This window comes from Drosophila ananassae, chromosome 3L (assembly GCF_017639315.1).
Source record: "Drosophila ananassae strain 14024-0371.13 chromosome 3L, ASM1763931v2, whole genome shotgun sequence".
Taxonomy (NCBI): Eukaryota; Metazoa; Arthropoda; class Insecta; order Diptera; family Drosophilidae; genus Drosophila; species Drosophila ananassae.
In genome coordinates this window covers 15,628,350-15,640,376 of record NC_057929.1, presented here as the reverse complement: position 1 = coordinate 15,640,376, position 12,027 = coordinate 15,628,350, and the positions used below count along the sequence as shown (strand labels likewise).

The 12,027-nt window shown below is 48.7% G+C and overlaps 1 protein-coding gene across 1 annotated transcript; it reads left to right on the top strand.

The window, feature by feature from the left end:
- Nucleotides 1-107: 107 nt before the first annotated feature.
- LOC6494152 (membralin) lies at nucleotides 108-11,427 on the top strand. Its single transcript, XM_001960825.4, has 13 exons — nucleotides 108-407; nucleotides 476-558; nucleotides 623-769; nucleotides 829-921; nucleotides 988-1,190; nucleotides 1,247-1,412; nucleotides 1,470-1,632; nucleotides 1,691-1,748; nucleotides 1,813-1,896; nucleotides 1,968-2,100; nucleotides 8,009-8,108; nucleotides 8,442-9,129; nucleotides 9,783-11,427. Exons 1-13 carry the CDS (start codon nucleotides 285-287, stop codon nucleotides 10,532-10,534), a joined length of 2,793 nt encoding a protein of 930 aa, XP_001960861.2. The 5' UTR covers nucleotides 108-284; the 3' UTR covers nucleotides 10,535-11,427.
- The last annotated feature ends 600 nt before the right edge of the window (nucleotides 11,428-12,027 follow it).

Here is a 12,027-nt window from a genome sequence, read left to right as displayed (position 1 = left end):
TGTTGGAAATCTATAAATATAACCCTTAAGCGAAGACACAAACCATAAATCGATATATTTATTTATAATTTTCATACAAAGGGTGTCGATATATTGACATTTTGTCGTGTTATCGGCAACCCTAGTCAGTTCCATCTCCTCCGACAACCAAAAAAACAACAAAAATCCCCAACAACAACATCGCGAATAAATTTGGCGACTGGAAATTGGAATAAATATTTCCGCGGAAGAGCGGACGCGGAAGTAACAAGGCTAAGTAAACCTCCAGCAGCCAATCGGCACCCATGGCCGCTGTGCCCGAGAATGCGGCCGAGATCGCGGTGGCCAACGCAATCAATAACATCAATAATGGTAACGGGAATGGGAACGGGCGCAACCGCGTCTTAGGACTGGGGGGTGGTGGCCAGGTAGGTTTACTCAACCATATCATGCATTACCCTGAGACCCTTATCTTTGCTGATGTCTGACATTGCAGAACAACATGATGAACATGCGGGATCGGCTTTTCCACGCCATTTACTTTCGGGCGGCGGCCGCCTATGCGGAGCTTGTGCCACGGTTAGTCTTGCGGATAATGTCTCACCTGTCGGTGCTCCTCAATCTCTACTCTCTTTAATCGCAGGAAGGTGCAGTTGACCATCGAGTACCTTTTGCTGGCCAAGGCAATCATTTTCTTCTTCACGCTGATCTATGTGCACAATGCTTTCATAAAGAACCCTTGCACTTGCCTGCAAGAAGTCCAGAACTGGCCCCGCGAGGGCGTCATTAGGTATGTTTTGCCCAGGAGGTCACAAGCCTTACGCCTCTAACGTATACCAACTTTTGCAGGGTGGAGATAATCCCCCATCTGACTGAGAAGCGGGCCATATGGCAAAGCATCAAGCGGGATAAGCACATAGTGCGATCTCTGAAGGATTCCTAGTGAGTTTTTGACACCAAAGTTGCGCCAGATGGGCTAATATTTATGGAAAACTCTACATTGCTTAGTTACTATGGAATCGGACCCCAGACCCTGGAAAATCACGACAGACTGAAACGCTACGAGTCTATATTGGGCAGGCTTGGCTTGCCAGTTCGCGCAACCTTTGCTTACAGCAACGAATCCCTGTACTACTACTTTGATGCGATCAACATCCTTGATACCTATGAGCATCCTAATGCCATACAGCTGAAGGACGAAGAAGACGATGGTAGGTTACTGTGGCGCGTTTACTTCTAATTGCTCATGCACATCTCACTTCCTTAGACGAGCAGTATATCGTCGAGTATTCATTGGAGTACGGCCATTTGCGGCTTTCGGCTGCGACGCGTAAGCGCCTGAAGATACCCGTGCTCACTGTACAGCTGGACCCGAATACGAACAAGTGTTTTGGAGACAAGCTAACACGCTACCTGCTGAAACGTCTCTTGGGGTAGGTTATCCAGATCAGTGGAACACCTTTGTGTTAATCTACCGCCTTTCCCCACAGCTATGACGACCTCTTGATGGCCTCGGTGAGAACCATTGCAGAGCAGGAAGAGAACAAGGGCTACTTGCGCAACGTGATTACCGGGGAGCACTACAGGTTCGTGTCCATGTGGTGGGCAGCCTGGAGCAGTTATCCGGCAGCCTTTTGTGTGATGCTTTTGTTTGTAAGTTGCAAGGTGTATATTCTTCGCAAAGCCATCTTAATGAAGGTCTATATTTCAGACATTTTCGGTGTCCATGCTTCTGCGGTATTCCCATCACCAGATCTTTGTCTTTATAGGTAGTTATTTCCCAAAAATTCCATCGATTCTCTTTCTGTGAAAGATCTGTATACTTTATTCTAGTTGACCTGCTGCAAATGCTGGAGTACAATGTCTCAGCCCGTTTCCCAATCGCTCCTTTGCTGACAGTTATTCTGGCGCTCGTAGGTGTGGAACTAGTCACCCAATCCCGGAAAGATTTGCATTTCCATTAATCTATTTCGTCTCTTTGTGCACAGGCATGGAAGCCATCATGTCAGAGTTCTTCAACGACACCACCACGGCCTTCTACATCATTCTAATTGTGTGGATTGCGGATCAATACGACGCCATCTGTTGCCACACCAGCATCACCAAGCGCCATTGGCTCAGGTGCGTACCTGCGATTTGCAAACCATTCCAGCTCCCTGACGCAGTTTCATTTGGCCGAGTATTTCTTTTATTTTTCGTGCAATCGTCCGTCGTCCCAACAAATGATAAATTCAATTACATTAAGTCGAGAATCCTTTCCAGCATCTTGCCTTGCGAGGACTGATAATAGCTACGAGTCATCTCCTTGACCATCGCCGTCCTCTCAAACCTCTCATCAGCACTTAACAGTTCATTTCGTTCGAATCGGTTCGCATATTTTCCTTTCTCTTTCGGAGCACCGACTACCCCAGTACTTTACACTCCTTGCTCGACGTCCGAACCCCCGTACGGTTGTTATTTGAAAATTAACTCGGCTTGCGCAAGCCTCCCCCGGGGCAGAAACAAATCGACCAGTGTGCAGTGTGCTCCTCATGCCACTTGCCACTTACCACCCAAACGCCCGAACACCCAAACTGGTAACACACAGACACCGGCAAACAGAGAATTTCATCACTTAAGTCAACAAGCGTAACCCAAGCACCATGTAGCTGTATGTAGCTGTGGCAGCACCCTTCCTCGACCAACTGAGCCGCGCCATTAGCAAACATTTAAATAAACTCGCCGCTTTTTCTTAACAAAAGAGGCAGAAAGTCCAGCAGGAAAAAAAGCGAACGGAAAACAGCGGAAATTTAGAGCCCTCATTTCCTTCCCGTTCGATCAACATTAATGACCACGCACGTCACTGGCACAGGCAGAGGGAGCAGACCGGACAACCCCATCTCAGGGAGCTGGAGGAAGGAGCTACTTTGCGGTTTATTACGCGCACTTTGCATAATTGAACGGCGACTGCCGCAAGAAATTATTTTTAATTTTTTTTTGGGCCAGTTGTAGACAGACAGGCGGGAAACAGAAACCATCAATAATTCAAAAAGACACTCGAAAATTCCCTTTTAGAGCGCTCGGAGCTCGGGCAAGGTCCGGGCTTCTTATTATATATTCATGTGCATGCATCCGTCCTCAATCACTGGCCTCGGTAGCGGGCTCGCGGTGTTGATTTTGCGTAATTTACGCCGAATTAAATGGCTATCAGTTGTCGGAGGCCGACTGTGGGGCGGGGAAGTCTAGAGAACTGGGCCACAAAAGCCCCGACCACTTGCGGTATTTGTATTTATTAAATATTCATTGCCGCGAATGGTTTAAATCTTTTTCCCAAAAGCTGTGGGAGCAAGCCCAAGAGGTGGCATTATAGTCATCATGGGGACAGCAAGATACAACATCTTCTGCTGTGTCCTTTCGCATAACTCATAATTTGCCAGTCGAATTGCCAAACTTTCTGCTCCTCGTCGGAAAAAGTTTTCAATACAAAATATGTATATCCAATTGCAATGTTCCGGGCGAATCCTTTTCTATGCAATTGAATAGCAAACAATGTCCAATATGTTCTTGCCTAGATGGGCTTGGCTGGGGTCACGTGGCGTGAGTCTGCAAGGAGCTGTTTGGTCCTGGCTGCCAGTAAAATTAATTCAGCAAAAGGGTCCTGCACAGGATATTCCGCCTGGGCCATAACTGCATGTGTGTGCTCGGAAGGATGGAAGGAGGCTAGGCAGCGAGACTTTTTTCTTCGGGGGATGCGTGTGTGCTTTCCTTCGGTTTAATTTTGCTGTTATTGACTGCCTCAAGTGGTGAAGGGGTCCAGTGCCAGGACATACTCTTCCAGAGGCTATCTTTACTGGGCAATCCCATTTGATTAACAAGAATCTTTTAAAAGTTTCGCTTTAATCTGGTGGAAACTTTTTCTTAAATTATGTAACAACTTCCAAGGCGAATTAGGAGCTCAGGTAAGAGTATTAAGGACATCGTCTTTCGCAACTCATAAATTGCAAGAAACAAGTTAGTAGCGCTGCTGTTGTAGGTCCTGCGGTTATGGGTTAGAGTGCCGGGATTGCTTGTTCTCTTGCTTCCTTCCTGCCTGTGGTGTTCCAGCTCCTGCTCCCGCTCCAGCTCCAGACCCTTCTGCTTCCGTATTTGCTCGCCTGTTTTTGCGGTTAACTTGGTCCGTAGAAGGCTGGCTGGCATTAAAGTTAGCATACAAGATAAACAAGCGCTGTCGGCGTTTTTCGCTTTTTACCAACACAGTACTTCCCATTACTCCCTACCGATATTAATTCCATTGCAAGGACTAATTTATATCCTAAACTATGGCTTAAAGTTGCAATTAATGTGCCCTGGAAATGGGAATGGCACCTTAATCCCGTCAAGTGGCCAGGTAACACTTCCCCGGAACGTCGATCGGGGCAACAAAGCCTCCTAACCTTTCGAACTTCCTGCCAATTGCCTCTCGTTCATTATAATTGACTTTTAAGAGACATTAAAGTTATCAAAGGAGCAAAGGCAGTCTCGAACTCTTCCCGGCTCCGCTTAATCGCCGTTTAACGAGCAGGGAGTGCCAAAGGCCGGGGCTGGGGCAGGAGCAGGGGCATAATAAGCCCCTGTTGTCAGCTCACACCCGGCTCACCCCGTCCCAGGACCAGCTGCCTCAGCCCTTTCTCTCCCGGCTCTTATTTTCCTGGCCTGTGGCTTCTTGCGGCGCGTAATGCTTCTTTTGTGCTTAAATCTGGTTGCCAGGCACGGGGCAGACGACACGTATTAAATGAGCTGCAAACGCACGGGAGCCAAAAGCTGAAAGAAACACTTGCCACTCCTCAGGCCCCCACGCCCCACGCCCCATCCAGCTCCCGCCTACGGACTACGTATCCAACTCGAGTCCTGCGCAGATTTTTTGTCGCGCTAAAAAGCTGTCGGGGAAGCTGTAGCTCGGAGCTGGGAGCTGGGTGCTGGGAGCAGGAGCAAGACAAGACGCCCTCGGTTGGCATCAAAGAGCAAAAGTTCTACGGGAAAGTAAAAGGGGAAAGACTCCTACACTGAAAGAAGAAACTCCAAATACACAATGCTGTCTGCCAGCTGCTACTTAGATAAGTAAGTAAGCCTTTTCCGAGTGTGGAAAAGTGGGTGTCTGCGTGGAAAAGGGGTTAACAGGAGGCGAGGCGAGGCGCCTCAAGTAGCCTGCCCCGAGTCTCCGCTTTCTTCCTGTTGTTTACACGCTTGTTACGCTGCCAGAGTGTAATATATATATATATATATATATATATATATATATTATGTAGTGGCATTGTTGCCGCTGCTCTGTATCAAAGGTGGCCGCGGTGTCGACGGGTTAGCCTCAACGTCAACGGCATTGGCAACCATGGTTTCCATTCTGGTGGCCCACTGGGGGGCAGTGATGGGTTAGGGCAGCCTTTTCCTTTTCCTTTGCACTCCTTTGGCTGTTTTCGTGTTGATTGAGATCATGTTACGCAAAGTATAATTGCGTCAAGTTTGTTTTTCTGCCATAACTTTTGTCCAACCGAGTGCCGGGCCGTTTTGGGGGTAGGACCTGGGGAGCGTGTCCTGGGGAGGTTGGTTCAAAGGTGCAGTTGATGAGTGTTCATAACGAGGCAAAATCGCTTCATTGTTGTGCTATATGTATGTATGTGTGTGAGCTGGCAGCGGGTGCCGCCTGGGTGTTTGTTTGTTTCAGTTTCAGCTTCAGCGTGTTTTGTTTGTTAACATGGCGTATGCGCAACGTGCTATTGCCCCGTGTTTACATATTCGAGAACTCTGTTCCAATTTATGCATGGAAATGGGTCGTTTTCACGCATTCAACGGCAGCTCCAGCACACTGTATGTTTGCAGGACAAATACTTTACGTTTTTTTGTTGTCTGATATTTCAATTAAGTTTCCAATTGCATTCCCAGAAAGCGCCAGCTAGCACAAGTCTTCCTCCTAAACGATACATTACAGCCTTTAATCCCGAAGCGATGTGCTCGGGGAGAGTTTCCATGGCACTTCTATTTATGGTTGTAGAAGATATGCAGTCCAATATGCAAATGCCATTAAAAGCGAGCTCACAACAAAAGTGCTCACAAGCTCATTGAGCTCTTCAACTATTAGGATCCATCGCTCCCCACTCACCACTCCACACACTTGTTTACCTGCAACAAATAAACGCTTATGACGCAGATCGGATCTTTATTGGTGCCTGAGAACCAAAACAGAAGCCTTTCGCACCTCCCAGACTGCCTTAGCCCAACTCCCACATAGCCTGGGCCACCATTTCCCTTTCCTTCCGTCCCAGACACATGCAACAGTTGTCTTATTTGCCACACTGTCATCCGCCCTGCCGCCCACCCACTTCCTCTCGCGCCAAAGGACATGAAAGCCAACAGTATTTGCCTGGCATACATCCGCTTTCTCGGCACACTGGTTGCCCACCAAGTGGATGCGAAAATTCGGGAGTCCTTTCACTGAAAAGGATTCTCCCATCAGCAAAAATTAGACATTTTTTGAATCTATTTTGTGTATTCCATGCGAATTAGTCATACACGGAGAGGATGCACTGTAAAGGGTACGGGTGAACGGGTAAAGGGTGAGGAGGGGAATAAGGATGTGCCGGGGGGGGGGGGGGGGGGGGGGGGAGGATTAGGGGCAGGGCGTTGTCTGCTTGTCAACGCTACGCTACATTAAGAAAGCGAATGAAACGGAAACGAACAGGCGATAAGTGTTGTCTACGTGTCTGCTGTTCGCTCTGCTAGTCCTTAGAGTGTGCTCCTGTGGGTGGGTGTGTGTGTGCTGGGGGAAATTGAGGAAATTGCCGGCAAGCGTTTGCCAAGGATGTGTCCGTAATGCTCTGCACTCAATGCTACCGCCTTGCGCAATGCCCTGGAATGGAAAGGCTTGCTAAATAAGAGTCGTGTGTCTTCATTTGTCGCTGTTAATATTGATGGTCCGATACTTTTGTGTGCGGCTCTGCTTGTGGGCTGGAGTGTATGTGTGTTTTGTGTGTGTGTGTGTGCACACAATCAACTGGAATTAAATTCAATAACATAACTCAATCATGGCCATACCCACTGCCACTGCCACTGCCTCTGCCACCGCCACTGCCCCTCATCCTAGTCGCTGTAAAAATGAATTAAAGTTGAATTCCGCTGGCCAGGCCAACGGGTGTCCTTCAGTCCGGTTGTCAAGATGTCTGTCCGGCTCCTTGTCCCCTGTCCATTGCTTATCAATGAGTCGCCTTCGGTGTCATTATTGTTGCTTCTGTCCTGGCTGCGGCCATCTATTGTGTTTTTATATTTGTTGTCTTTGGCGAACAACAATTCAACTAACAGAGCCAGCAATTATTTATATTATTAAATCCTCTTGAGTGTTTTTCTTCCTTTCGTCCTTCCGCCTTCCGCTATCCGCCTGGGCTATTGTTGTTTCCGTTCCGTATCCGCCGTTGCCCTGCCAGTTTTTGATATTTGTCCGCCCCTCAGTGGTCCGCCCTGGCCATTGATACTTGTTACCCTTATGTCATCCCGCTCCAAAGGCCCGCCATCTACCACACGTCTGACCCATTTCTCCGTAGCTTATTGTCGCTCCGCCGAAAAATAGCTCTGAGTGGGGTTTGGATAAAAAACAGAAAACTGAAACTAAAACCAATATGTTTTCACTTTTTATTTCTGGCAGCTTCATACACTTTTGTCCGAATTACAGTCGTCCTTGTTGTCCTGCTCCTTAAATAAACTTAAACCTAATTGACATTCTACAAAATTTGGTGGTTGATTCTGAAGAAGATTGATGGAGATTTGGTTCTTTAGGATCGGATGATAGTTGGCCAAGATATAGATATCCTAAGAGACCATCGTTTGAGGAGGTGTCCATCTAAACACCTCAAAATCAGTAAATCTCAGTCGTCGGTTGGAGGATAAAACAATAGGAAGCTTCGGTCATGGAGACTCGTGGCCGAAACCCAACAATTGACTTTGAAGTGATTCTGACACGCACTCGGACCCCTGCTCCTCCTGGCCCGACCTAGCACCAATAAATTCGTTTGTTTTCCGCTTGCAGGTTCTTCTATATGTACCACTTTGCCTTCTATGCGTATCACTACCGCTTCAGTGGCCAGTACAGGACCCTGGCGCTGCTCTCCTCCTACCTCTTCACCCAGGTGAGTAACCATGGCGAGTAATAAATGCGTTATGCAACCCGACTGCGGAGCTGCCACAATGATGGAAGCGACTGCTACTGCTACTGCGAGTGCGAATACAACTCCGGCCATGTTTACGCCTGTCAAGTGCATGACAAATTGCCTGGCTCAGCCCGTGGCATTGTTTTCCATTTCGTTCCTGTGTCCTCGCATACTGGCTGCCTGGCATCATGGCATCCTGAGCGTTCTGGACGGCGGCTCACGTGCAGCCCGACCAGCTCACGTGCCTGGCGACCGTGGCATAACCTCACCCATCTGCTTCATGTATCTCTATTTGTCTCTTTTTCATTCCAGCACTCGATGGTGTTCTTCTTCCATCGCTACGAATTGCCAGCCATCATGGCCCAGCACCAGGTCTTCATCATCACGCGCAACCAGGGGGCGGGGGAAGGAGCTGCAGCCGCCGCAGCAGCAGCGGGTGCTGGAGGTGAAGGAGCTGGAGCTGGGGCCGGAGCAGGAGCAGCACAAGCGGAAGGGGATCCAGCTGCAGTTGGAGCAGCGGCAGGAGGTGAAGCACCGGGACAGCAGGCGTCTATGCAACGTGCCCGCCTCATCGTGACGCGACTCTTCCGTCAATTGGCTGCGCAGCGGCAGCAGCAGCAGCAGCAACAGCAGCAGGCGCCCCAAAGACAGCCCGAAACAGGACCTAGTCCAGGACCCACAACGGCTGTGGGCATGGCCTTGGCCAATCTGAGGCGGCTGCCCGTGGTGGGGCAGTGGCTGCAGGGTCGCGAGCAGTTCTTCACCGTGCGTCGGGTGTTCCTCGGCCAGGGGGAGGGCGGTAACGGACGCCTGATGCAGGTCCGCTTGCAGCGGATTAATGTGGCCGATATACCTGAGTTGCGCAACCAGGTGGCAGCTGCCATGGCCGCGGTGGGAGCCGCCCAAAGGGGGGCTGCCGGCGGAGGAGCAGCGTCGGGTAGCCGGGCTGATGAACTCGGCAGTGGAGTTGCGCCATCAGCTTCTCCCTCCCCTGCAGCAGGTAAGCTTTGATGACATCCCGTGGCCTTAATTGAGTGGACAGGCGGCATACATCATTGAGGGCTTAAATTCTTAGCTAGTATACCTTCCATAATAGAGCCGGATAGAGCTTGATCCTTCACCTTCCACCTTCAGTGCATCCACACGTCGCTCTCATACTTTTTTTCGAGCAACCGACTGCGTTGCTAGGAAGAGTCCTTTTCGGCTGTGCGTGAAATCGCTCGGAAGATAAATTCAAATTTGAATTCCACTCGACAAACGGGAAATCCCTTCCCTGAGCACCTCCTCTCGAGCCAAACAAGAAACACAAATAAACAAATAATAGATTCAGAGTCAGAATCAGATTCGGGTTCAGGGGTAATAAATGCCAACGAGAGCTGCTTGAGGAGGAAAGGTGGAAAGGCTGGCACTCCCTCGATTTTTGATTCCGATTCTGATAATATTCAGTGGCCGGGCAACAAGGCTTGGAGCACGGAGCCCGGAGCCCGAAGTCCTGCCGTCTGTCTGCTCCCGCCCGGGCTTGTCTGGGCACTATAATCGCAATATGCATGAAATTATTTCTCAATTCGCTCAAAAGTATTCTCCGTAAATGTTTCGCTTGTCATTTCCTGTTTTATTTTCACTTTGCCATCTCGAATTCTCTGCATATTTCAGATGTCGAAACAAATCAGAGCGCAACAACGGGCATAAATGATGCAGCAGCTGGAGGAGAAGCCGGAGCGGAAGCAGCTCAAGACAATCTCGCAGAGAACCCGGAGGAGGGGCGGCAGCCTGCCATGTCCGAGACGCTGGAAAATCTAAATTCCGTTGCGGCGAATATTACAAGCATGTCGGATAAAAGTAGCACTATTGCTACGCCAGCATCGCAGTCGGAGGCCCTAATCCACGCCCACTTTGACGTTCTGGGCCCGGACGAGTCCCGGCCAAAGGCAGAGCAATTAGAAAATAATTTGCCGGAGAAGGCTCTGGCAGCACCAGGTGAAAAGCAAAGCTGCTCACTACAAGCTCCCAGCATTATGAATGACCAGCCGGAGGAGCGGCGAGAGAAAAACAAGGCGGGCGAGGCCGCGACAGCCACGACGGCAGCAACAACATCAGCATCTGCCACGTCAAAACAAGCCTCTGTAACTGGAGGAGGTGGAGGTGGAGCTAGAGGCGAGGCAGCTACCAGGCCAATGATGGATGACAGGCCAGCAGTTGATTTTATAGAAGGCGACAGCCCAACGTCAGCAACAAATTGCCAACTCAATGCGGGCACAAACCACAAGGCGCAGAACGAACACGAACACCAACAGCAACACCAGCAGGAGCAGCAACATCAACATCCACAGGAGCAACATCAACAGGAGCTAATGAAAACTTCACAACATACATCAAGCCAAGTGACAACAGCAGCGGCGGAATAAGCTGAGCATTAGTGGCACTGCCCCATCCCGACACACCTCACCCGAGTAGAAATCCCGAGCAGAAATAACCACATAACAAGATGTTATACATAAACTCAGCTAGTAAATTTTTAGATAATTTTCCTGGTGTACTTATGTCCGGAAATCAGTCCCCTTTCCGCTGCGGCTTAGCCGGCGTCCTGCTCCGGAGGACGTGTTCTTGGCTGCAGTTGGGGGCCGGCTGCAAAAAAATATTAATAGCGTTTCCCTAGCCCTTTTAATTAGCCAAATACGTGAGAAGCCGCTACACATACTAGCCACAGCTAGTCGCTTTTTAAAATGTACTCCCTTTGAATTTTTTGTTGTTTGTTTTTTTTTTTTGTTTTCGGTTGCCGCAGCTCCCCCCTTCTATTGAGGAAAATGCGTCGGAAATTTTTAATTAACTTTCGAGTGGCCACGAAGCCCTTAACCGGTTAGCCGGACAGTTAAACAGCCCGGAGCGGAGCTTTACCGGATGCCGCCGCCCCACTATTTACATTTTAAAACTTTATGAAATGCCACAGGATTTTCAATTGTAATATATTTGTTTGTCGGACACTGATACTGATACTGATACTGACAGCACAGAGCACAGAGTGCCACAACGCATGATTAAATATCTGAAAGGCATCGGCTAGCGTTAATTGTTTTTTACTTTTTTGTTAATCTAAGGCCCCTCCTCCCTGCCCTACCCGTGTACCATATTCTATTGAGTGACTTTGTACTTCTAGGTCTATTTCAATAAGCAATGCATCTGAGAACGGTTTGTATTTTACGAAACTACACACTAATCTAAACCATAGTGGCTACGAACTATCTACTACTGCTAAAATGTTATTTCTAAATGTGTAAAAAATAAATGCAACTTAAACATATATCATTGTATTGTATCTCATTGTCTTGTAATTGTGTGGGGCTTCGGGTTTAATGAATCTGAAAATGATTATCATTTGCATAAATGCTTCGGACCGCCGTCTCTGGCAATATTATTTAAATGAAACGCAAACAAATTATGCTCCATCAAAAGTTGAGTTCACTTGATTTGCATATTCCTGCTAGTCGAGTGAACCCACCCGGCCAGGACCATCCCGTCATGGGGAGAGTCCTTCCAGGGGCATTTATCAATTGATTAGACAAGGGACGGATCAGGGATGATTTTACAATTAACACTTCCGTTCCACTTTTCGACAATAAGGTTTTATTTTCGTCGAAGGCCTCACTTAGTAGTTGGAGTTACTTGCTCCAATGTTCCTCCTCCCCCATGTAGCTGGCGTGGCAACTTGTGCTGTCACTGTGCATTGCTTCCAGTTCGTTGATGTGACCAAGCCAAGTATCTAACAATAATAAACAGGCGGATCCAGAGCAGTCGAAGTATTCGCGACAAGGATAGCGTCAGGCAGTTGCAGGAGTTGGAGATGCTTAGCAGGAGAGGGAGTCCTGGGATCCATGCCATCAAGTAACATGCCAATGCCAAT